The sequence below is a fragment of the Arvicanthis niloticus genome, chromosome 3 (assembly GCF_011762505.2).
Source record: "Arvicanthis niloticus isolate mArvNil1 chromosome 3, mArvNil1.pat.X, whole genome shotgun sequence".
Lineage (NCBI taxonomy): Eukaryota > Metazoa > Chordata > Mammalia > Rodentia > Muridae > Arvicanthis > Arvicanthis niloticus.
The window spans coordinates 80,247,675-80,274,689 of NC_047660.1; the positions used below are offsets into that span (position 1 = coordinate 80,247,675).

At 42.2% G+C, this 27,015-nt stretch overlaps 1 protein-coding gene across 1 annotated transcript in view; it reads left to right on the forward strand.

Moving 5' to 3' along the window:
* The window catches only part of Erc2 (ELKS/RAB6-interacting/CAST family member 2), an 827,882-nt gene that overhangs the window by 142,754 nt on the left and 658,113 nt on the right, over positions 1–27,015 (forward strand). The window contains 1 exon segment of the mRNA XM_076931310.1: positions 619–1,035. Within this exon segment, the coding sequence (XP_076787425.1) occupies positions 619–1,035 (417 nt within the window).

Sequence of the window (27,015 nt, forward strand, 5' to 3'; positions counted from 1 at the left end):
GCTTGTTTGTTTTACTCTGCACAGCCTCCCCACCTTGTGTGTTTGACCGTGCTTGTCTGTGTCTCCATTTATTCCCTTTTGCTTGCAGAGGCAGTAATCCTGTTTACTAAACCTGTTCACAGCTTTATTTGTTAAAAAAAATAAAGTCTTTGTTTGTGTCTGCTCGTAGTGGGTGCTATTATTTTCATTTTTAAATGGATATGCATTTATCATGGAAAATAATGGATAAAGAACACCTTAGGAAACAAGGAATACTGAGTCTGGAGTGTTGTGGGCCTAAGAAGGTGTGTTTCACGAAAGTTTCCTTCTAACCCTTTCCCTTCCTAAACTAAGCACCGTAGATGTTTAATTCCCTTGTGGTTGACACTAATATACCGTTTCCGTGTGTGTGTACATTTCTCTTCTCCTAAGACATTCAGAAAGCATCACTGAATTAATCCTCCCTCTTCATGTGCTGTCCCATGCTTCTGAAGTCACAGTGGAGGACTTCACAGCTGGCCCCTGGACCTCATGATTAACATTCCATTTTCATGGTGTGGCGGCGGTTGCTCACAGCATTTGGCCTTTTCACTAACTGTTTCTCCTGTCTCTTCCCCTGCTCCATCTTTCTCACTGTAGCACCTGCAGTTGACCATCCAGGCCCTTCAGGATGAGCTGCGGACCCAGAGAGACCTCAATCACCTCCTGCAGCAAGAGAGTGGCAACCGGGGAGCTGAACACTTCACCATTGAGCTGACAGAGGAGAACTTCCGCAGGCTCCAAGCTGAGCATGACAGGCAGGCCAAGGAGCTGTTCCTTCTGCGGAAGACATTGGAAGAAATGGAGCTGAGAATTGAAACCCAGAAACAGACTCTCAATGCCCGAGATGAGTCCATTAAAAAGCTCCTGGAGATGCTGCAGAGTAAAGGCTTGCCATCGAAAAGCCTTGAGGATGACAATGAGCGCACGCGGCGGATGGCGGAGGCTGAGTCTCAGGTCAGCCACTTGGAAGTGATTTTAGACCAGAAGGAGAAGGAAAACATCCACCTGAGAGAGGTAAGAAACTTGCTTTAGGTACTGAATACGATGTTACACCCTTTCACAGGTTGGAAAATGTATATAGTCTCAACCTTGTTTTCCCTGCTATCGGCTCACTGATCTCTGCCTGTGGAACTTTGTGTGAGCGTTCTTCTGTGCTCATTGCACCCATGTTCGATGCTGCTCAGTGCAGTACATGGTAACTCTAAGGTGCTTTATGGTCACTTTTCCACCGGTTGCTATGGCTATGGTTCTTGGGAGGCTTTTAGGTACAGGTCTGTTTAAGTCTGGTTGTCAAATATATCTCTAAAGAAACAAAACAGATAGATGATTAGCACAGTGACCCCAAGTGTTTTTATAACTGAATTAGGGACAGAGTTTGTGGAAAGCCAAACATGTGTGTGTGTGTGTTTTTTTTTTTTTTAAAAAATAATGGTCTAATGTATAGGCCAGTGCCAAACATTTGGGTTTAAGGTAATCCTCGTCTTGCATTACATTTGTCTAGAACGTTCTGTTCCAGGGGTTCTGAATATGTTTCATCCATAGTGTATTAAATCATTTGAAGTCTTCCGAAGGCAGTTTCTCTGGCTGGCCACCACCACTGAATGCTGAGATGCTCAGATATCTGAGAATTTATGGTTAGTTAAAGCTTAGGAAAAAATGTGTGTGTCAGCCAGGGTTTGAAATTGTTGCCACAGTTTTCTTGCTACTGTGGTAAAGACGGCTCTGAGAGCATCTTGTAGGCAAACCTGCTAAAGGAAGACACATACCACATGGCAAATTGCAATTTATATGGCAGTGTTAGATATGTCTTCAAAACATTGGCAGCACTAAAGATTTCAGAGTAGACCTCTTGGGATTGAACACCTGTTTAGATGGGAGCTCCCTCGAGAGTCCCTTGTGTGGTGTCAAGAAAGCATGGCTACCTTGTTGAGATCTGTCAAGGTACCAATGCTCCCATAAGGTGTCTGTAATATTGTTTGTATTTGCTTGGGAGATTTTAGTGGACTTTGGTATTTTCAAACCTAAAGCCCTCTACTCTGAATCGTCCTTGTTTTATTTTCATGAGATCTTAGCCACACATTTTGGAAACCACATGGCTTGGTTTATGTTAAAATACTTAGAAGTGTTTTGTTGGGTCTGCTCTTTCCATCTGAATTCTGAGAGTGTAAATGTGATGGGCAGATTTCCAAAATGATCTCCCGTGGTCCCTACCACCTGGAATTCACACACTTGTGTGATTACCTCCTTTTGAGAAATGAGTCACTCTAGAGACTTGTATCTAAAAGATATAGTATGCCAGAGACAACAGCTGTTGATGCTGCTTCCACGACAGGGCTACATAAGACCGAAGCTTCTACCTTGAAAACACACCCTCGTGCCTTCATAGTGCTTTGATAAAGCAAGCTGCTGTATAGAAAGGCCAGATGGTAAGGATATAAGGGCAGCTTTGAGCCAATATCCAGTGAGGAGAGGAGGTACTCAGCATGGCCGTTCACAATGAGAACTGCCAACAGCCACAGTTGCCTGCAGATGAGACAGGTGTTAGGCTGATGCCTTAATTACAACCTTGTGAGACATGGCGAAGCAAAGGACACAGCTAAGCTGTGCCTGGTCTCTTACACTGGGAAAATACCTATGAGGTAATGAACATATGTTTTTTGAGTTGATTAATTTGGGGTTAACCTGCCATGAAGCAGTGTGCGGCCAATACAACAGAGCAGAAGCAAACCCTTGTTTCTCCTTGAGAGCCTCCAAGCCAGTTTAGGCAAGAGCAGTGTAAATCATGATTTGCATAAAGGCTGGTTAGGCTTTGAAACGTTACTCATGTTATTTCAAAAATCATGAAAGTGGAGCATCTCTATAGTTAGAAAAGGCTGCTGCCTTATTTAAAGGCCAAGGACTGATGTTATATATGTATCGTGGGATGCCAGAGAAAGCACCAGCTGTAGCATCCCTCTGTCCCCATGGGCTCCTGTGGTCAGGGAAGAGCCTCTGCCCTCCTGCTTTAGATTCTGCTTCTAAGTAGCACGTAATAGATGCTGCCTTGCTTCATCTGTGCACTCAGTTCCATGTAGAAGAGTAGAAACACAATTCATATTTTTTCTTAATTGATTGGTTCTCACAGAGTTCTGTTGTGGAAGCAGAGCATGGTTAGAGTCTTGGTGTCAGTATGAGTTCCAGAAAGCGCAGCCTACACATGCAGCTAGTTTCCTTGGTCATCAAACAAGTCCATGGACTGCCCTGGTCTTGGCTCATCAATAACAGACAGTCTGTAAAAAGCATGTCTGCAACAAACAGTTCAGGGGTTTAAAAGAACCTCCTTTCCCAAGAGGAGGTTGTAGTAGCTTGTGAGTCCTTTGTTAAAGGTTGAGGAATTTTGGGAGCCTGCTGTTGAGCCATTGACAACTTGAAATTGGTCATGGTTAGAATATTTTTACATGTTAGAAACTGACAAATGCTACTTTTAGATTACCTGAGACCATGGCTCCTATCTTGCAAGTAGACTCTGTTGCTCCCTCAGCCTTCATACACTGATGGAGCAGGCTGGTCTGTGAGGAGGTGGATGTGCAAGTCGGCTGAGTGGACCCTCCAGCAACATATGGTGAGGACTAGCAGGATTCATTCCATCCCAAAGTGCCACTCCTAAAGCCTGTTTACCAGCACAGTGCTGAATAAAGTACAGGGCTATTCATTAATGATGTTAGAAAGAAGGGGCATTTCAGAGTCTAAAAGTTAAAAATTGGAAGAACTATGACCGTTAGCCATTCTTAAGTTCAAACATTTCCAGAAAGTAGCTGAGTGATCAACACTATGCAGATACTCTATTCTGACTCTATTGAATTCTTGGGGCTACCTCATTCATTCCGCAAGTCACTTATTCGTTAGTTAGGGTAATCATTTGTTTGTGTGTTTGAGACAGGGTATATTTAATATTCCAGATTGATTTGGAATGTATGTATGTATGTATGTATGTATGTATGTATGTATGATTTCCTGTAACACCTAAGCTAGCCTCAAGCTTGTCATCTTCCTCCTTAGCCTCTGGAGGTGTGTGCCATTATGTGTGGTACTCATTATGTAAGTTTTTGTCAAATTTCTATTTGAAAGTATGAAATTATAACCAATAGCTGTAATTCCATATTTCTCTTTCTGTTGTGAGAGACAGTTATGAAAATAGAGAAGAGTTATAAAAAAGAGTGAAGCGTGTTGTCTGGGCGAGGCCAGTCTCCAGTGTGGTGGTTGGGAAAGGTGTCTTGCAGGGCTGTGATCCTAACCAGAGAGACCTTTATGGGTGAGGAGTCAGCCAGGTAAGGACCGCAGAGGACTGTTTTGCTCAGATGGAAAGGCCCATGTGCTAGGAGGTAGGTGCTACTATTTGTCCGTTTTACCTTGGGGGGAAAAGAAGGACAAAGGACAGCAAGAAACTTGCCAGTATCACACAGGTAGTAAATGGTAGAGTTGCCTTTTGAATCATATTGACCTAGTCTCGACTCTTCAATCATTTCAGTAGGTCTCCCTCTGAAGAGCATGTTTGCTTACAGTGTTCTGGGCAAAGCAGACATATTGTGGGCTGAGGAATAAAAAGATTCACTTCTAGACAGGACCTGGGAAAGGGAGAGCATCTCAAAAGATGTGACTCATTTTTCTCTGGTTGCACTGGTGTTAGCTGTAAGACATCAGGGCTGAGCTAGAGAATGAAAAGTCTTGCTGCTGAGCTGTTATTTCTGACCTATAAGACATACAATACACAAATACTTGTTTCCATTACTGAAATTCTGGGTTATTTCCTTCACTAATTATCTTTTAAGGCAAGTTTCTTTGGAAGCTATTTCTATGTTCTCTATGGAGGCTGAGAATGTACATCTATTGCAATATTTAATTTTTTTTTAGTAGAACAATATGTCTGCCTGATTTTGTTATTAAACCAGTAAGAATAACTCAGTGTGAGTATAGAAACTGCCTGACCTCTGCTAATTGAAATGAATTTAAACCAGGACTTAAAATGCATTTGAGGTTTTAGCTTCAGTGTGTTCCCGATTTCTTTTTCATTATGTGTAGTCCAGCCAGGTTGGAGCTGCGGTGCTTTGCTGGGGATCAGAGTGCTTTGTGACTAATCCTCAGGCAGAGGTTGGACCTCACATACATCTAGGCCTCCTACAGTCCATTGTTCCAGGCATACTGGAGTTGGCAGGAATTCTACATGCGGCAGAGTGGCTGGCTTTAGTGCCCTCTTGTTTTTCTACAGTCTGGAAAAGACCAAGGGTGAAACCACTTCTTCATGTAGCAGGAAATAGCAGCAACAGCAGCAACCGCAACAACAACATAATTGTGATGATCTCCACTTATTAGGAACACTAAAATCATTGCCAGGAGCTACAACTGACATGTGAAGGGTTGGCCAAGACTCAGCATTACCCACTGTGTCCTCTATGTGTTTCCATACAGGTTGATTTGTTAAGACTATGTAGGATGTGGTAATGGCTTTCTTTGTCCTGTAGCTTTTTTTTTTTGCACACACACACTGTTCCACCTAAGCTATCCAAAATACAGTTGACCTCAGTGAAGGGAGAAAATATATACGATATTCTTACATTTAATATTATATATATATATATATATATATATATATATATATATATATATATATATTTAAGGCTTCTTAGTGCAGAGTCAGGGCTCTTTGGAGTGGTCATTCTCTAAGCTGCTTGTGGGAAAGATCTATCTTTTGCTGTTATGACTATTGATGTTTTGTGCTAATTTCTTGAGGGCTGCTAGCCTTCCTTTGGTAGTAGAAGCAGAAACTCAAGTCACTGGGGCCAATGTTTCTAATGGCCCAAGGCCAGCAAGCCTCAGGACACGGGATCTGAGTTTTCCTTCCGTGCTCTGAGGAGGCAATGAGAAGTGAATTCCTGGTCAACGTGTTTATCTACCTAGGGTGTTCCAGGCCTGTGGAAGATCTACCAGGGCCAAGGTTGTCACCTTGGTATTACTGAGCTTTAAGTCTTTTACTGATGACTCAAACCTCCCTCATATAACCTCTGCTCAAATTTCCTACATGATACTCCAGTCCTCTCCTCCCACCCTGATAGAAAACCATGTGGCCTCATTTTCTTTAACATGCTTGTCCTTAGTTCTGCTGACTATACCACAATGTTGCTGATATAGGCATATATAATTCTGATTCCAGAGATTCAGTACATTCTATTTCTACTCACAAGGCTTATCACAGAAAACATTCCAAACACACACACTTAGCATTTTATAGACAGGTTTTTTTTTTAAATAAGATTTCCTTCCCCCATGTATTATAAAATTGAGCAATTACTTCTTATGTTAATATAGTACCTTAAAAATAAACCTGCTCAGTACTCTGTGAGTATTTGCAGACTTCAAATATTACCTGCAGATGTTCAGCAAATATTTTAATGGGTGGAAATGATTTAAAATACTTAGAGAATTTCTCAGTAGTTTATTTTGGGTACATACTGATATAATGTGCAAGATAATATGAGAGTATCCATGTCCATTTTGTGACTTCAAACTGTTATGCTTCCTAATGCTTACTTTGTGTGCCCTGTGCTGTACTAAGCAAATGTTGTGGCCACACTTATTCTATAGATAAAGAAACTGAGACACAAAGTAATGAGTTATTGTCCTCAAATGACATGTAGCAAGTATTGGAGTCATTGCAGTTAAGGCTGGCTCTAGACCTGCACCACTGCTTGGGGTTGTTCACTCAGAGGACATCAAGTAACACTTAGATGCTGCACAATTTAATGGGAGTAGAGGTGGCAGCTGGCTTCACTGCTGGCATGGCTGCTTCTCAAGGGCAGCAAGTCTTACCAGAAAGTTTGGGTCATCCCACCAAAGTCATTACACATCACCGGGGAAACTAGGGTCCTCTCCTGGGTTCTTAGTCTTGTTGAAGAAAGAATTTAAGAACTGACTCACAGAGAACAATTTTATTAGAATTTAAAAGAAGACTCCAGTCCTGACAAGCTGGAATTTTGGCAACTTCCAGAGAAGGGAGAGAAAAGAAGAAGGAAGCAGATGACGTGGCTTGTAAGTAGCTTCACAGCAGATAAGCAGTCACCTGATGGGGAAGACAGCTTCGGAGAAATCATGAAAAAGTATGAAGTACTAGAGAAAGCATTCTTAGGCTCTGGCCAGTATCCAAAACAGATAAAAAAGAAGAAAAAGGAAAAGTTACACGTTTCTTTCTCTTTTTTTATTCATTTTTATTGCATATTTTATTTACATTTCAGATGCCATCCCTTTTCCCCATTCCCCTCCATAGAAAACCCCCATCCCATGCCCCCTTCTCCTTTTTGCTTTTGTACATTTTTTAAAAATGTTAACCAAAGGCTTTATAAGTTTGGTAATGCTCAATATCAATCAGAAATGTAGCCTAATACCCAACCTAGATATATCAACCATCCTTGACTGGCGGAGACATGTGAATATCCGCCTCTATGTCTGTCCCCTTTCTCTCTTTCTCTCTCTCATCACCTAGCTTCTCCTCTCCTTCTCCTCCTCCTCTCCTTACTCCTCCTTTCTGTACTCCTCCCACCTTAGCTCCTCCTACATATCACCCTTCCTGTTAAAATAAAACTTTTCTCTCACAATACTGTTAGAGCATAACTATACCAATTTATGTCAGTAGGGTGCAAGATAGATCTAATACCTAATCCATCATTTTGTTGACTATGCAGAACCTCTGTCATCTCTCCTAACTAAAAGACTTAGTTCTGAACCTGGCTTTTTTTTTTTTTTTTTTTTTTTCTTGGCTTTAGAATGAATGTCAGCTGAAACCATCCTCTCAAATCTTTTCTCTCAAAGTAAATAGCCAGGATTGACTATGAGATTATAAGTTTTCAATCCCGTCAGAAATCCAGAATGACTGAGTTAACTGAAATTATGGGAAGCACAAAGCATAGCTTCTAAAACTTAGCCAATTTATGGAGACCGCTGAACACCTGGACAGTCCCTATGCTACAGAACGTTAGAGCATCCGATCTTCAGCCTTCTGGCCCAGGATCATCTGACAGACCTAGTGATGCAGAATTATTAAGGGCTGATTACACGTTTCTGAGTGTCTTAGAATTTTATTGCTGTGAACAGACACCATGACCAAGGCAATATTTTATAAGGGACAACATTTAATCAGGGCTGGCTTCCAGGTTCAGAGGTTCAGTCCATCATCATCACAGTAGGAAGCATGGTAACACGAAGGCAAACGTGTTGGAGTAGTGGAGAATTCTGCAGCTTGATCAGAAGGCATCCAGAAAAAAGTTGTCTTCTGTAGGCAGTCAGGGGGAGGGTCTCTTCCACCTTGGGCAGAGCTTAAACATAGGACCTCCAAGCCAACCCCCATAGTGACACGCTTTCTCCAACAAGCGTTTCTCACACCTCTTTTTTTTCTTTATAATGTTTATTTTTTTATTTTTTATAGGATATTTTATTTACATTTCAGATACCATTCCCTTTCCCCATTCCTCCTCCCCCCCCAGAAAACCCCTATCCCATGCCCCCTTTTTCTTTTTGCTTTTATACACTTTTTAAAGTGTTAAACAAAGGTTTTATAAGTTTGGTAATGCTCAATCAGAAGTGTCTCTCCGGGTGTACATATATGTAAGTATATGAATACAGGTGCCCATAGAGGGCAGCAGACCCCTGGAGCTGGAGTTGCAGGCAGTTATCAGTCTCCCAGAATGGGTGCAGGGAACTGAACAAGTCCTCTGGAAGAGCAGCAACTTTTCTTAGCTGCTGAGTTATCTTTCCAGTCTCTTTAGCATGAGTTCAGATAGATTCATCTTCCTAAAGGGTGGTCCCTTAGCTAGGTGATTGACTTGCCCAGTGGGAATGTTATTCTCTACCCAGGCCAGATCCCACTCTCTAGACCAGAAGGAAACAGTTTTCCGTTTGTGGGCTTTTGCTGCTACTGTAGCAGAAGAGTCTGATGGTAATGAAGCATCAATGAAGAGATCATCAGGTCAAGCCACAGGCATGAGAATTATGCTAGGTTTTAGAAAATTGAGTGTGGAACAGCTAATTCCCAAAGGGGGAAGCAACAGCTCAACAGACTTGGGATTAGACCATTGAGAACTCTGAGTGTTAGACACGAAGGCTTGGCTTTTACTCCTCAGACTCCAGCAAGCCTTTCAAAGCATTTGCCTTGGGGAGTGTGGTATACAATATGATGAGTTGACAGTGGATTTAGGAAGGGACAAAATCAGGGAATAAAGTTAGAAGGATCTTGTGGCTACTTTAGTGACTGGCAGTCTGAATCTGTGTGGTGAGCATGGAAGTTGAAGGGACAGTTCATCTCTCCTTGTAGCTAAGGCATTTCTCACTAAGTGCATGCTGGGAGCTTCAAGGAGGAATAGATACCTACTGTGAGTCTCTATGTGGGCAGATGGTAGAACAGTGCGTGGGTGAGAATTCTCAGCAGGCATGCAAAGGTTGAGAAAAGACTTTGGATGCTGTGGCTTTGCTGACATCCTGAAGCCAAGGTCCTGAATATAGAAAAGTAGATGATTGGGAAGTTCTGCCCAAGTGCACAAGATTCTGCCTAAGTTTCTCACGATTGATCACTTGCAATTTTTTTTTTTTTGATGCAAACCTGATACCTTGTGCCCACCAAGCCTTCAGTAGACACGACCATTCTATGACCTGATTTTTCCCATATGCTAGAATGTCATACTTCTCCTTCGTGCCTCTTTTCTGTGGAAACATTTAATTTTGACTGTAGTATCTCTTGAGATTATATGGGGTTTTCACGGACAGATGTCAATGTGATAGATTCACTTTGTTCTAAATAAGTTCTACCTTCTTCAAACACTTCCTGAAGAATGACTGCCAATGAAGTATTTCAGAAAAACACCTCCTCTATACCCAAGTTAAGAGCACAACACACACATGGGAGGATTTCATAGCTTTCCCCTCCTATTTCAGATGACATAGGGAATATGTACCAAAAATTCATTTCTGTTTGGGTCTTTTGCCTTGTCTTTAGATCCTAATATAGTCTTTAAAGTTGGAATGCTATACACTAATTTGAAATGGGTCAGGTCTTACCCCATATTGATTTTAACGAGTGTAATTGGCTGCTTTTTACAGTATCAGACTGCCGGAGCCTCAGGAGGCCATTAGATATAAGGCAATTCCAGCTGCTGAGAAGGGAAGCAAGCAGCAGATGGCTGTAGAGTAAGAGGCCATGGGAGGGCCAAGAATGTCAGAAAGTTGAACTAGGAGAGGCTGCTTGCTGTCCTTTATCACCCAAGGAGCAATGGGCCTGTTAACAGTATCCTTTGGGTAGCAGACATTATTTTAACCACACTCATTATTTACTAAAATACACATCCCAAACAAAACCTCAGTCACAAGCACCTGTAATGTGACTATGTCAGTGTTTTTTTTTAATAAGTGGTGGCCATGGGGAGTTGAGGCAGAGTTGGCTATGTCAAGGTCCTCCTGTTTCTTACTGGTGGAGAGGCTTGGTAATGTACAGGACATACTTGTTCAATGCTCCCCACAATCCAGGAAGGGTGCTGAGGTCCCAGGAAAGCTAGCTTTGGTGGTGTGTAACATTTACTAAACATACCCTCTGATCAGCCATTTTCTAAGAAGATCACTTACCAATGAAGTAGATAGTGTTTTGTTTTGTTTTGTTTTGTTTTGTTTTGTTTTTTTTTTTGTCTCCTCTCAGATGAAGTAGTGAAGCCTAAAAAGGTTATGAGACTGGTCCAGTTTCCCAGAGCAAGTAGGGACAGGTTGTGGATTCAATTTGAAGCATGTTTATTGTAGGTACCTTATTGTTGACTACTCCTAACTATGCCTGAGTATTTCTTCAGTCTGATCAAGGGTAGACCACACACTAGGATTCTCATCTTCTCGCTACTTGTCCTGGATCATTGTGAAGGCTAATCTTGTCAACTTGACCCACTTGGGAAGATGGAACCTCAATTGAGGAATTTCCCTCAACCTGTGGGTGTGACTGTGGGACATTTTCTTGATTCCTAGTTGCTATAGGAGGCTACAGCCCAGCGCGGAGGGTGTATGGCTGTAAGAGAGATGCTGAATGTGCGCCTTTTCTTCATGCTGTCTGCCTCTGCCCTCACCTGAGCGCCTGCCCTCGCTTCCCTCAACAGTGGGCTTTTGCCTGTGAGATGAAATAAACCCTTTCCTCCCCAGATTGGCTTTTGCCAGTGTTTTATCACAGCAATAGAAAGCAAACCAGAACAGAAAAATTCTTTGATACTGCAAAAAAGCTTTGCAAGACTTCAAAAAAATGTTATAATCTTTATTCATTGTTACATCTTTGTTTTTAATTTAAAAAAATCAAGGCAAGGTCCTATATTGCTTAGAATAGCCTCAAACCCATGAGAGTCATGCAGTTTTCTTGCTTCCATCTCCTCAGTGCTTGGATTGTAGGCATGCACCACCATACCTGGCTTCTAGTCACATCATGCCCAGGATCTATCAGATGACTCTAGATCTCTGAAGTCACTGAGCAGTAGAGCAGGTGAATGGTGCCTGTAAAAGTTCATCATGGATAGGTTTTTCCAGGAAGCAGTGATGCCCTGTTCACTTGAGAGAAAGTACAAACACACGAGCATTTTGTAGAAAAAGGAGATAGGCAAGTTGAAATGTCATATTGAAAATGATATTTACTAATATAGCTAGGAGTTGGCAAACTATATATAGCCTACGTACCAAATGTCATGCCTGTTTTCCCAAACCCTGGCCTTCTATTAACAGACAATACTGTTATTGATTAATCAACTTGTTTATTTTGGTGCTCCATTTTGGGGGCGGGGGGCAGGGTCTTGCTTTCTAGCTCAGGCTGGCCCACAACTCAAGATGATCTTCCCACTTTAATCTTTTGCATGCTGAAATTACAGGTGTGGGTCATTGGCTGGTTTTTTACCCTTTTAAGTGATTAGCTATGAAATGATTATAATATCCATATGTGTAATGTTCTCTATATTGCCTCTTAGCTTATAAAGCCTTAAATATTTACGAGACCCCTTAAGAGAAGTATGCTGACTTCTGATTCAGATAAGTAAATCAGACATTTGGTTAAAAGCCTGTCTGCAATTAGCTATATTTTATTTCCCTAGCCTTTGAAATGTTTTTCTAGTTAGAAGACATGTTCTGACTGTTTATTTTCTTCTTCTTACAATTATTAGACCTGTAGTCTTGGTTCCTAAGTTCTTAATATGTTAGATATTGGCAGTTATCACAGAAGGCTGCAACTCATTCAAGGGGTTGTTGGGTATTGGAAAGCAACTTAAGTGGACTGAAAGGAACCATGTGGAAGTATTCCCTAACTTTATGATGCATCTGAGAGATCTATCATGGAAATTCTGAGCCAATTAGGACTTCTTGGCCTAATAAACATACACACTTGGGCTGATGGCTCAGCAGGTAGAGGCATTTGCCACCAGGCCTGACTATCTGTGTTTGAGCCTCAGGACCCACATAGTGTGACTTGCACACATGACCTGTATCACTTAACCCTGCTGTGGTGATTTGAATAAGAACCCCACAGGTTCAGATGTTTGGATATTTGGTTCAGTCAGTGTGGCCTTATTGGAGGAAGTATGCCTCTGGGGACAGGTTTTGAGGTTTCAGAGCCATGTGCTATTCTTGATTTGCTCTGTCTCCTCCATCCTTGGGGTTAAGATGTGAGCTCTCAGCTTGCTAGTCTCATTGCCATGCCTGCTTACTGCTAGACTTCCTCACTGTGATGGGGGTGGGTTTGTCTCCCTTTGGAACTGTAATCCTAAATAAAATCTTTCTTCCATATAAGTCAGTTTGGCCAAGGAGTTTTCTATAGCAGCAGAAAAGTAACAAATGCACTTTCCTCATAAATAGATGTTTTTTTTAAAACCAGACTTTCTCCTTTCTTTTTGTTTTTTTTCTACTAAGATTTTGTTTATTTAGTATAATGACCCATGTTTATTGATACATCAGGCCCATGTAATGAGTGCTTTACATAACTATAGCTACTTGAAGGCACTTGAAAAAGAGCCTTTTGTTCAGGCCAGTTTTTATAAGTTGCTATAGGTTTTCCCATTGGAAATGCTCATCAGGTCTGCTCAGGACCTAGTCAGGAAGAGAACCTCCCCAGCTGGCCTGCGCCCCGGGGGCAGCCAGATGTCTGGATAGGGTCCTCACTTCAGCATTGTCAGTGTTAAGGGAAGCCCCTGCATATCACTGCAAAGTTGCTACATGTAGCCCAGAGTTGTTTGGTATGACATTTAGGGCAGGAAAATTTCTTGCAAAGGGGGCTGTAGTTAGCATCTTGTGCGGGTTAGGGGTGGTGGTGGGGATGGGGTTGGTGGTGTCACTTTACCTACTAGATTAAATAACACCCACATCTTTACCTTCAAATTAAGAAGACACTATCAACAAATTGTGGCTTTAGACATTTTGGAGTACCCTGGAAGACAAGATCAGTTGTGAACTGATATATCCTCCTGGCCTAGGCCAGTGGAAAGTACATAATTTCCCAGCCCAGTGTTCTGGAAACTTCAAGGAAGGGCAAACCGCAAACACCATACTGTAAGAGCAGGAGACTGAAGTAGGAAACAGATGTGCTGAGCGGAGGGGAATTGGGGCTCGAGCGTGGAAAGTAACAGGAGGGAGGAAAGGGGAGAAAAGTGGGCAGGCTTGGAGGAGGAGGAGGAGGAGAGGAGCCACTGGACTGAGAAATGCTGCCTCCAATACCGCACACCTACATCTGTCCTGCCCTCCGTCTCAGGAAACACAGGACTGTCCTGGAAAAGAAATCTAAGAGAGGGGGTGAGGTGACATCCTATTCAGAAATAGCAAATGGAAAAGTTGGAGTTAGTGAAAATGAAGGTCATTTGACTCACGGGAGGTAGTCATGGGGCCAAGAAGACACTTGAACCTCAGTTTCTGATCACCAGACTCTCATCATTAATTGGCAGTTTTATTTTATATTAAAAGTTGTTGTCTTTGCTTTACTTAAATTGACTTTGAGTCTCCCGTTCTGCTTTTTAAGTGATATTTCTCTACATGGGCTGCCTCGCCCCCAGTACCACCAAGCTTCAGAGTCTGTCCTTACTGTAGTGGTTTTATCACATGGAAATGTGCTGCAGACATTCAGAATTACCTTTCCTTTCTCCAATCTGAAACATTATGACCACACATGCTTTGCTCTAAATACTATTAAGTATTTTTATTATTGCCATTAAAAAGTCTTGCCTTGGGCAGAGCCCCACTACAGCTTAAGTAAAGGTATGTATTGAAATAGCAGTAAGTATGTAACCATGTTACATTAACATCTGAACTCATGTTCAGATTTTTGAATGTATAGAAACTTTTTTTTTTTGACCCACTTGATCAGAGTCTCTTGTTTTAGAAAACTTTTTCCTCCCCCCACCCCCACTCTAAAACCATATATGGTTTTATTCAGTCTCCCCCTTCCTGGAGAAACATATTAGTTTTCTCTAGGCTACAGATTTTTTTCTGTCCTCTGCATGTATCTTTGAACTCTGCCTGGTCACATAATGACGTTGGCAAAGAACTGTTCTTCCAACATGAACTTGCTAGGACATGATTTTAACAGCCTCTAATGGAGCAGAGCTATTTTCTTACAGAGAATCTCATAGATGTGTAGAAGTGTTTCTGTAGTCAAGTACTCTGTCCAGTGGTCATTTGACAAGGGGATGCTTCAGTATTTAGCAGGGCTCCGGCTTTAGGAAATGCTTCAGTACTTACCATAGCTCTGGGTGGCAGAGATTAGCTACCACTCAGTTCCATTTGCTTTAGGTTTGTTCTTGTGTATTATTGCTAGTTTCTTTTTCTATCTCTTGGGCAGATTGCTCTAGATCAGTGGCTCCCAGCCTTCCTAATGCTGTGACTTTTTAACGCAGTTCTTCATACTGTGATGACCCCCCAACCATAAAATTATTTTCACTGCTACTTCATAACTGTTATTTTGCTACCTTTATGAATTGTAATGTTACTATTTTTGGATACAGAGATTTGCTAAAGGGGTCACAACCCACAGATCCAGAATTGCTGCTCTAAAGAGATGTGTGCCCACTCTCTGTAACTATTTTTTTTAATTAAAGTGAGTTCGTGTGTGTGTGTGTGTGTGTGTTTGTGTGTACAGTGCCCATGAGGGTGGTTCTGAGCTGCTCAAAGTGAGTGCAAGGAACAGAACCGACTTCTGCAAGAGCAATATCTGTGTTCTTAACCACTGAGTCATATCTCTGTCCACATTCTTTGCAGTTCTTTGACTGTTGGAACCTGGCATCCAGAGCACTGCTTTTAACTTTCTTAATGTGCTGGGGATTAATTCTGCTTAACCAATGATCTTTGCTATATTGTTGTATACATCGATATCTAAACTGTAATACATTATAAGATGATTTTCTTTAAAGGGAGGAATGGTTTTACATTCTGGTAGAGGGTACACAGAGTTAAAATCTAATTGTACCTTACCAGAAGTGGCTCTGGATGTTGGTATTATACCTATGCTCCTAGCCATGTTCTTACAGGTGGGGTGGTCTCTACTGAAGATCTTTCATAATGTATGCCAAGCTTTAGATGATTTTAAAGATCCAGGCCTTAGTTGTTTTAAAAAGCAGAATATCATGTGATACCTGGGTCCCAGCCAGTTGTATTCAATTGAAACTTGAGACACTCTTAAAATGCTGCCAGGCACAAGCATTGGGGGTAACATTAAGATTCCTCTTAAGCAGTGTGGATGCATAAATGATAGTGGGAGCTTGGTGGGTACTTAGAGGTGATGAATTGAGAGTGCTGACATTTGGTGTGTCACACTAGAGGGGACTGTGGTCGTCTTTGCATAATCACTCCTCGGTTTGCCATCTGTCAAACAATTGTGTTTACATAGAAGACTTGAGTGTGGTTCATAGTGGTTATGTTTGTTGATATGCAGTCACCTGAGTATACTGCACAGCAGTGTAGTCCTGAGGTTTTACTGGGCTTAGTGGCTAACTAAGGAAGGCTCATGGGATGTCACTTTGGATAGCCCTGTTGGGTGCTGCCAACAGTACCCATCATCATTGCTAGCATCATCACTGAGTGAAAGTGTTCTAAGTGTAGACAGGTAGCGAGCTCAGTGCTGTGCTCGGTTCCTCCTCAGAACAATATTGTGAGGTGTAGATGTTGACATTTCCCTATTGTTTAAGCAGGGCAGCTAAGTAACTTGCCTAGGACCTTACAGGGGGCTTGACCTACGAGGTGACAAATTGTGCCATCACCTGCTGTGTGGGAGTCAAAATAACCTTTAGTCAGTTCTTTCTATACAGTTCTTCCCTCTGGCTTGTCCGAATTTTTATTTTTTATTAGCTTTCTCGTCTGGTCTCTGTTATAATACCATTTAAAATTAGACTTCTTTCTCCATTTTGATTTTTTTCCTCTCATTTTAACCTTAACCATTTCCTTGCCTCTGTTTCCTCTGGATTGTTCTAGGGATTGGCTTTGCTGTCACAGCCCATGTAGCTGTTCAGCACTTTCATTGGCAATCTGAGATTTATAAGACTTCATACCTAGTATAATTTGAATCACTGCACTTCTTCATTTCCTATAAAAGAGCAGAACAGGGCCTGCCTCTGTAGATGTCACTTCTGTTGCCTTGGAGGAAGGTAAGGAAGGATGTCAGCTGGTCTTGTGAAGCTAGGCTGTTTGTTCTCCATTTCCAAACTGCCTTTTCTTTTCAGGGATTTCTTTTTGGTATTCTTTATAGGTCACATATTTGGGTCCAGGGTGACCTCTCTGTCATCTTTCTCTTACTTTGCATTGGCTTATAGACATTATTATATTGTGCAATAAATATTTGATTTATAAGGCTCGATAATCCAACTTAAATATAACATGTTTACTCTATGCAATGTCTGCCTTAAAGTTGGCACTCTGCAAAGAGCTGGCTTTTTGTTACTTAACATACATATACCTGTTTCCTCTCAAGACTATTCCCTGATAATAGGAATCATATTTTACTTGTTTTACAAATATTCAACACCCCACTCATGGCTCCTTATCACTATTGATTTGTATCTGCCTCCTAGAAACACTCTGGAAAAACTATGAGCAGAGGAAAATCTTATACACTGTGTCAGACATTAAGTGTTCACTTATTGTAAAAACACAGAGAAGGGCTGGAGAGATGGCTTAGCAGTTAAGAGCACTGAGTGCTCTTCTAGAGGATCTGGGGTCAGTTCTCAGCAGTACCTACATGGCAGCTCATAACTGTCTGTAACTCCAAAATCTGACACACACAGAGATACATGTAGGCAAACACCAATGCCTACACACCAATAACACAGAGAGATGGGGGGGGGGGACGGAAAGGGGAGGAGAGAGGAGAGAGAGAGAGAGAGAGAGAGAGAGAGAGAGAGAGCGAGAGAGAGAGAGAGAGAGAAATGTACTCCCTGGCCTTTCTTAGCCTCTGGAGATCAATGGTATGGCTTGGCTCATGGTCCACTCATTTAAGCCAATGCTGAACTATCTTTACAAATCACTGAACCTTGTTTATTCTACAATCTTGCTACACAAGTTTTTTACTCAAGTTTTTAATTCTTTGAGGATTTCATACATAAATACTGTTTTTACATTATTTCCAACACAGCCTCTCTTTCTCCAACTCTGTTTGTTCATTACCACTCTCTTTAAAGTTCATGATCTTTTCTTTAATTACTGTTACACAAATATTGCACAATACATACATATATACATACATGTGTGCATATGTGTAAATAAAGCCAGCTGAGTCCATTTAATATTGTTCATATGTATATGTGTTTGGGAAAGACTCCTTGGGATTGGATAGCCTTCAGAATCTCTCCTTAGATGAAGAGCTATGGGAAATTAATGGGTCCTAATAGAGGGAGAAACCATCTTCATTTTCTACATACTTTAAGATGTGTCTATGATTTCATTGCTATTGTTCCTATCTTTGTTTGGCTTGATTTTTCCAGTTTGGTACCTCTTGTAATTAATTCTCATACTGCTATCAGGATTATCTGAGAGGAATACTAATCTGTTATTAGCAGTCTCCATTGACTGGAGAATGATGCACAAACCCCTAAAAAGGGAACACAGGGCTTTTCCAAGCTCATTCGCTCTCTTCCCCTCCCTGCTTCCTAGTAATTTCAGACATGGGCTTTCTGGAACAGCAAACCTCTGGTCTCCATGTTTGTGCTGGCAAGCTTCCCCTGCAGCTCCCTTCGTCCTCTGTGTGGAGATTGTTGTCATTGTCATTAATGTAGCTAGAGATTTTTCAATCATTCAGTGTATTCCTGGTGCTATTTTAAACTGTTAATATGTAGTAACTCATGGGTTTAGTCTTTACTGTAGCCCCATTGAAGATAAGCCTATTAATATCACCTTATTACTGATGAAGAACCTGAATCACAGGGAGGTAGGCTACTACTCCTGGAGCTTTACAGGGAGTCATGATCAGGGTTGTTACAAGGTCCTGTTCTCAGCTGTCATGTTATATTGTCTCTTGTGTGCATGCAAGGAGTGCTCAGGTGGGAGAGAAGGTAAGTTTAGCCTGGCTTTCCAGATCTAGGTCCATCAACCCAGATTTCCTCCACAGCTGGTTGCCATGCCAGTCCCCCTAATCCTGTGCCCATCAATTAGGAGTTGATTTTGAAAGTCTCATGAAAGTTTCATGGGGTTGCACTAAGGGGATGGTTGGGGAGACAGACAGGAACGGGAGAGGTTTCCTTGAAACAGGATCCCAAGTTATGATTTTAGACAAAGAGGAGGGCAGAGGTATCAGAGAGGGACCATTTTCAGGGAGGGGGAGGTAATAAAGGAGAGGAGGCAACACAGTGATGGAAATGGAAGGAAGAGGGTGAAGGGATGAGAAACCAGAAAGCACAGTCTGCAAGGATGGGAGCTGCTGTGCGCACTCCCATACTTTATGGACGATATGCAAGTCTAGAATGGGACACTGCGGTGACAGAGACCTTGTCTAGGAGGGGACTTTGCATTAGATAGGGCCTCTGGGCTGCATATCTCTGTTATTGAGCAGTCCAGTAACAGGTAGGAAGACAGACCACTTCATGCGGCTTTACACCAGCTCAAGCGGCATTTGTCCTTATATTCTTCCATCCTATAAAATGACAGGGGGTTTTAACCAGGTTTGACCCTGGTTTGCTCAAATTATATATTTTTTTCTTAAAGCATGTAGTAGTCAAACAATAGAACATTTAAAGACTCTAAATTTTAGCCCAAAATATTAAACCTGAACTACTTTTTGATGCTATGAACTTAAAATATCCAGATGAATAGTTCCCATATTGGGTTTGAGAACTGTGTGGCTAGGGGCACAGATGTGGCGATATCCTAGCAGGATGCTGGGTGCTGGCAGCTAACACTGAATAATCAGAGTTGGGTAAACTCTGAGCTGCTCAAACAGGAAATTAAAAAAATATATATCTGAAAATCTTATCTTTTGCTTTTTCAAATGACCTCCAGGGCCAGAAATGCTAGGCGTTTCCGAAACCCTTGTTTGTAATCTGCTGATTTGAGTGTCTTCATATATTGAAAGTATATTTATGAGGAAATTAAATTCCACAATGCTCTAGTCATTGGCTACATGATATTGATGCTTCTGTCAGGCTTTGGGTAAGAAACTTTGAAATACAGAGTCACCTTTGATCTTCAAAATTGTTTTGAGTGAACTCGTCTTCTTGTCTGCAGCCACTGCAGCCTTCTGGGATGGCTGCTTCTCTCCTGAGGGTGGGTGCTGCTCCGGGCTTTGTGGGATGTTCAGCAACACCCTTGACTGTGCCTAGAGAGGCCAGGACAGCGTCACTCCTCCCTTTACAAGTTATGTCAATAAAAAATGGCCCCATAGATTTTTCAGAAGGTCTCCAGGGGACAAAAACTATCCTCCTGTTGAGAAACATTGCTCTAAAGCCTTGCAATCCAAAGTCCAACATGCAGCAGAGATGTAGTCTCATGGGAGTTTTCTGGAAATGTACAATTCAGCCCAGGCCCCTGCAATCAGAATCTACCCTGGAGCGAGGACTGTAAGACACACAGTAATGTAAAGCTGTGTGTCAGGGAGCATGGGATCAGAAGAAGCGGGGGTTTGGAGCGAGACTTACTGCTCACAGTGGTATGGCCTGGAACACATTGGTTAACCTCTCCAAGAATGTTCCTTCTCCCGTGAGATGGAATTGAGAATGTAGTGTTGTAAGAATAAAGCCCGAATGGAAGTGGCGCCTTGTGCAGCCCACTCTTCCCTCATCAGTCTCCGCTGGGCGAGGTTACAGGTTTCCCCAGTGTAGTGTCCCGAAGAAACACACCCTGCTGGGAGTCTTGTCGAGGCAGGAACTCAACTTTAATGTAACAACTTCTTGTTTATATAAACTTGAAGCATAGGGAGGAGGGCTTTTGGAGGGGTGAGATGACGTAGGGGGCGGGGAAGGATGATGGAGGGTATGAATGGCAAAGCTCTACATTAGCAACAGCAACCGCGCTAAACAGGTCCTGTTGAGTCACTCCAATATGGAACTGACTAAGACAGGTCTCAAACTCAAGCCAGACTTGAATTTGTCTTCCAGGCCCAAACCAGAGCCAAAATGGGCCCAACAAGGAGCCTCTTGGGACAAGGAGAGACAAATCATAAAAGCAGAGGCCTCAGGTGACAGTCCTCTTACACAGGGCACCCGGATTGGCCCCCAGCACTCAAATTGCCACCCTGGCCTAGCAACCGTGCCTGAGTGACTGGAGGGCAGTTGCATGCCCTGCGCATCTCGCCAGTGTCCCTTGCGGTCCCGAGCCACTCCACACAGGCCAAGGCATGCCCTAGTGACCGTCTAGGGCTCTGGGCCACTTGTCCTCCGCTGGCCCCTTTGCCTCCCATCCCTGGAACCCAGTCCTGCATCTCCTCCCTGTCGCCCCAGGGGCGGCACCTTGGCATCATTGTGGTGGAGGGCGAGGATCCCAGGCCGGCAAAGTGCGTGCAGTCAGCATTCTGGTCGCGCCCCTGCCTTCCATGCATCAGTGAGATGGATGGGGCGGAGAGAAGAGGGGCACAACACAGTGACACAGAGATAGAGTTTACCACATAGCTACTTCTTCCTTAAATACATTAATCTGCCGTCAACTTCACCCTCCCCATCCTTAGAGTCTGGCTTTTAAACTAGATCATTTTTAAACAAAGCCCAAGATAAGGAGTTTTTCAGATCCCGGACCCCTGTTTCCAAAACAATCGGAGGGCCAGACCAGGAGAACCACAACCTGAAGAAAGGAGATGATTCAAAAAGTAAAAATGTGTAAACAAGCATACTTCGTATGACCTGCTGTCCTGAAGCACTAACACGACATAGCTATGTCCTCACCCCTACCCTACTGTGACCCCACCCCAATACCTCATCAATCTGAGTAACACCTCTTTCTGCTTGCTCCCCATCCACTTTAGCGTGTCTACCGTGTGTCTATTGTCGTCTTTTTTTAGCTTATGGGTACTGAGGCAGCCATGTTTGTGAGACCTTATGGGTGCAGCTTCTGACATCCCTAGGATATACAGTCTCACAGCAAACCCTCTGTTCTTCAGGCCTTTTCTGTGTCCTCTTCCACAACGGTCCCTGACTTTAGGTCTAGGATCTGTTATATACTTAAACGTCTGCATAAGCTGGGACTGGGCTCCACAACTCTACATTTTGCTTGGTTGTGGTTTTCTGTAATGGTCTCTCTCTGTTACAAAGAGAAGTTTTCTTGATGAGGTGTGAGGACTACACTTATGTATGGGTATAAGATCAAATATTCAGAATGTAGGGCTTATGCTGGTTTAGTAAAGTGGTGTTTGTAGTTTCTTCCCAAGATCCATGACTTCACTAGGCCTGGATAGTTGGCTATGTTTCCAGTACTAGGCATAACTAGGCATAACTAGGCATAACTAGGCATTCTCTCTTGTTGAAGTGGGGTTTAGGTTCAATTACAGAGCTATTGGTTACTGCCAAGGTGTGTGTGCTACTATTTTTGCCTAAGGATTATTATTTGAGTCTGGTTGTTATTGTGGTTTATAGCTGGGTAGGATTCTTGGTTGTTTTCTTTCAGGTACTATGATAACTAGTTCTCAGGAATAAGGCTTTCAGGTAGCTTCTAACTCAGGGGCCTCTCATTCCTGTTTGAAATGTATGGTGTCTTTAGCAATAGGGTCTTAAAAGTAACACTATACAGGCTGAGCAGGGTGTGTGTGTGTACATAACATACACACATACACATATATATTATATACATGTGTGTATTATATATATGTGTGTATATACATATATATATAGTATATATGTGTGTACTATGTACGTATACATATATGTGTGTATACATATATATGTGTAATATATATATATATATATATATATATATATATATATATATATGTGGTATATGTGTATGTGTAACAATAGTCAATGAAAACAGAGACCATGAATTTGGAAGAGTGCAGAAAGGGTATATGGGAGGGCTTGGAGGGAAGAAAGGTAAGGAAGAAATTATATAGTTATAATCTTGAAAGTAAAAGGATAATGAAAATTAGCATACAATATTGGTAACAGACATATATCTATACATGTTCCTACAGTATTTGAGTCTGGCTTGTCAGAACAGATGTGCAAATCCCAAGAATAGTCACGGACCACATAGTTATATAATTGTCAGTGAGAGACCACACATGACAGCAGTTGAGAGAAGTGTAACAGTTGAAACACTTCTATTAATTAGTGATGTCACAGCTGTCAAATGTTCAGATGCGTAGAACCTGCCATCCCATTGTTTTGCCTGCAATGTGCTGTGCTGGTTTGAGGCCTAGAGCCAATTGACTGTGTCAGAGAACTGAGCTGCATAGCAGGGCTTACCACCCAGGTTTGCATAAGTACCGTCACTGGTGCTCACCCAGTGATAGGATTATCTAGCATTGCATTCCTCAGAGCATATCCTTAGGTAAGTAATGCATAGTTTACCTAATGTGCTGTGATTCTAGTTGTGATGGGGCATGACACAGAGCCACTGTGTGGAGTTGTAGATGGGTACAGTACAGCTCTAAGGGGTACCATTTATAGTGTGGCAATCAGAGATTTGCGCATGTGTATTAGGACAGTGTGTCCGAAGATGTCAACACATTCCCTCATGCTAATGAAGCCAGTCTATGGCAGGGATGCTCTAGTAGGTAAAAGTGAGGTGCTGAACAAGGGGAGTTTCTTTTCTAATTTTTACAGAGGCAATGTAAGCTAGCAGGAGCCCTGCCAATTCAGCTTTCTGTGGGAGTTCTACTTTGCTGTGAGAAATAATATACTCTGCTATCCCAGAAGAAAGAATGGAGATAAGGGCCAAGAGAGAAATATAATGTATTTCATAATTCATGAATATGGAAAAAGAATCCTCTGGGAAAGAGATGCTCTTGAATATACTTCTCATCTTGAAGCTACTGCCAATAGCCGTATGTCTGCTGCCATCCTTCTCAGGTGGAGAAATCATTGAGGAGGTAGAAGAGACTTCTAACATGGGTCCAGGAGGCAGCAATTAGAATCTGCAGAAAGATCCAGTTGGCTGGATGCGGTGGAAGATCAGCTGGTACTGGTTTGGGCTTGGGAGGTGGGGTGTAATTCTCAGGCATGAGGATGCACTTAGTGTGTGCTGTCCCCAGGAACTGGTTTTCTGGAGGCAAGGGTTGTTCATGCAGCTTAGCGCTGGCTATGTGAACAACTCTGCCGCCTCGCTGTTAGGTCTTAAATCGAGACAGTTCACAGATGTTCTTGCAGTTTTCCATTGTTACTTCCATTGTATTGTCTAGAGATTCTATAGCTTCATATGGAGCTGCATCTGAATAGTAACTGAGTAGAGGGCGTGACATTTTCTCCTTGGCCCATTTATATGTGGCAGGATTGGTGTTGCAGCTGGCAGAGGACTCTTCTGAATGAGCAGAGCAGGAGAGAGAATACAATTGCCAATGGGGAGGGAGGTGGAAAAAGTGTGCTTTTTATGTTCAGCCTAAACTCTTGGGTTGTTCACCTTGTATTTGCATGTGCCCCAGTTAGTAATTTCCAGTGGCTTGCCTAGAGGCCCTTACTTACCTAGAGGGCTTGCCTAGAGTCTTACCTAGAGGGTTTGTTTATTTTTGTGATGTCATTTTTGTAGCTGTGACTATAGCAAGATTTTTCAGTGGAGTGTAAGTTGTGATTTAAGGGAAAACAGTTTGATCATGAAATTTGCAAGTAATTTGCTAAAACTGAATGATATGATTACAATGTCATAGTGATATAATAGTAAGAAAATTTATTTGCCTATATATAGATATATAAATGCATGTGTGTATACAGTATATTACATAGTTAATAGACCATTTAGTGGCCCTCACATAACATTCAGTTAGTACTTACATAGCTTACTGACGGAGGTCACATTGTTTTTGCTTTTGTAGATGTGGCCCGTGAGGCTGCGTATGTTTAAGTTCACATTCTTGGAAGCAGAAGGGATAGATCTGGTCGGTTGCATCCTCAAGCACTTGTGCATAATATTCACATTTCTGAGTTTGTCCCCTGAGGATATTTGAATTTTGCTGCTTTTTTTGTAGACTATCTGTCTTAGTTTCCTTTCCTGTTGCTGTGATAAAATGTCCTGACCAAAGCAACACAAGGGAGAAGGGCTTTTACTTGGTTCCCAATCATCATGTTGGAAATTCAGTGTCAGGAGCTGGTCACATTGTATCTGCAGTCCACAGACAGAGAATGGTTCCTCTCACAATTACAATGTGTCTTCCCTAAGCAGTTTACACAGTCAAGATATTACCTACAGCAAGCCTAGAAGCCCATCTTCCAGGTAACTCTAGATGCTGTCAGGTTGACAATGGGCATTGTCACAACGACCAGTCACTCCAGTTGCTTGGGAGTGAGGGTTTTCCTAGGACGTTGGACTTATTAATGCCAGAATAACTTTGGTGGGATGTGGAAAAGATGGTCACTATACTCTTACACACTCTGGCAGAGACTAGGTAGGTAAGCATAACGTGGAAATGACTGGACTGTCTCGTTATCCTTCACAGCGTTCCTGTGTTCCAGAAAGTTTGAATTGCAGTGTAGGTTTCCCATCGGAAGGAATAAAATATGAGAAGACAGTGCAAAGACCTTTGAGTCTTTGTCTCCACCTGGGATCTTCCTCATAGTCCTTTTAAGAGATGGAGATGAATTATAAATAAATGTGCAGATATTTATATACCTGATGAGCTGGCAGGAGCCATATGGTTGCAGCTCAGTCTGGGCCACGGTGGTTGCTTTCAGCCAGATGTTTCCATCTTGGCTTTACCTTGGTAGATTTTAGTATCTCGGGGGAGCTTTTATCCCTCACGTGACCCTGAGTGTGAGCTGTTCGTCTCTCACTACAGGATGTCAGAAACTCGAATAAAGTGTTCAGCAGTTATCTACGTCCTTGGAAGTAGAAAACTTAGTAGCAAATGTGCCTGGTTTAAAAGGGCAATTTGCTATTGGAAAGCTTTTGCCTCTTTGGGGGACCTCCTTCAGGTCTTTTCACCTCCTGTTAGATGATCTGCCTAGAGAGCTTGACCACTGACAAGAGAAAGCTTATTTGATTTGATTTGTAAAAATCAGAGTAAATACCTTCAAAACTGATTTTGTACTCTCATTGGACCTGAACATTTGTTTTTTAACCAAGTGACTACTTGTCAAATTTGGCCACTCAGTTTTTCAGTCCATTTTGGCCTTAAATGGTTTGGGTATAGCAGATTGGAGGTCCTGTTGTTTGCTGCAATAACTGACTCTGGAATGCTGTCCTCGGAATGGCTTTCAGTGTGGAGTATTCACGTACTATTCATTAGCCAATGGGGCAGGAGAGGATCCCTTCCTCAGAAGAGAAAACAACTCCTCAAGACTGACCAGCCTCACCCTTTACATGTTAACACTTTAAAAAATGATTAAACACTCCGAGGGAATCCTTAAAAGTGACAGCTGTTTGTTCCTGGCAGTAGTTCACAGAGGTGTGACCAGAAAGTGGCTTCAGCTGGCTGGAAACTTTCCTGCTAGCAGAGCCAGGATTAGCAGCGTCTGTTATTATTATTATCTATTAAACAATGATATCTTTAAATAGTTTTAGGAATGCAGGGCGATATGCCTCTATCTTAGAGGTCCCAGATGATGGCCTTTTATTTAAAAATGTGTGTGTGTGCCTGCATGTAATTATGTATGTTTTCATATGTGCAGAGACCAGAGGTCGAAGTTGGGGTGTCTTCCTCAATTGTTCTGTTATTCTTTGTGGCATGGATTACTGAACCTGTTTGACTAGCTGGCTAGCAACTTCTAGGGAATCATCAGTTTCTCCCTCCCAACGACCATCATGGCGATGAGTGCTCAGGATGTGAGCTCAGGGCCTTGTGCTTCTTCGGCAAGTGCTGAAGCTGTACTGATTAAGCCACCTCATCATCCCAGTTGATCAGCCATCAAGCCTATTTTTTCATTTTCTTTTTTTTTTTCTTTTTCTTTTTTTTTTTTTTGGGGCTTTATTTAGTGTGTCTCACTGAATTTGGAGCTTGCTGTTTCAGCCAGAAAGACAGACTAGCTAGCAGACAAACCCTGGGGTACATCTGACTCAGGCTCTACAGATATGCCTGCGTACCTGGCTTTCCCATGGGTTCTGAGGAGCTGAACCTGGATGCTTAGGCAGCAAGGTCTTTACGCTGTCAGCCATTCCAAGCCCTGTATTTTAGATGTTTTAATTTTTTTCTGCTTCTTTCTGTGCCTCCAAAGGTCACTTCTCACAGTTAACATTGTCTGTGTCTCTGGAGATTTTCTCATATTTGGATGTTTGTTCGTTGAGAGGCTATGGACTGGAATTGGAGTTATTTCCAAGCTCGTTAGGATGGTCATAGTAAGTAGAGTTTGAACAGATGCACCACTGACTGAAGTGAGGACTAGAACATTTAAGATAGGACTTTACAGGTAATTGTGGTGCCGTTGTGCCTAA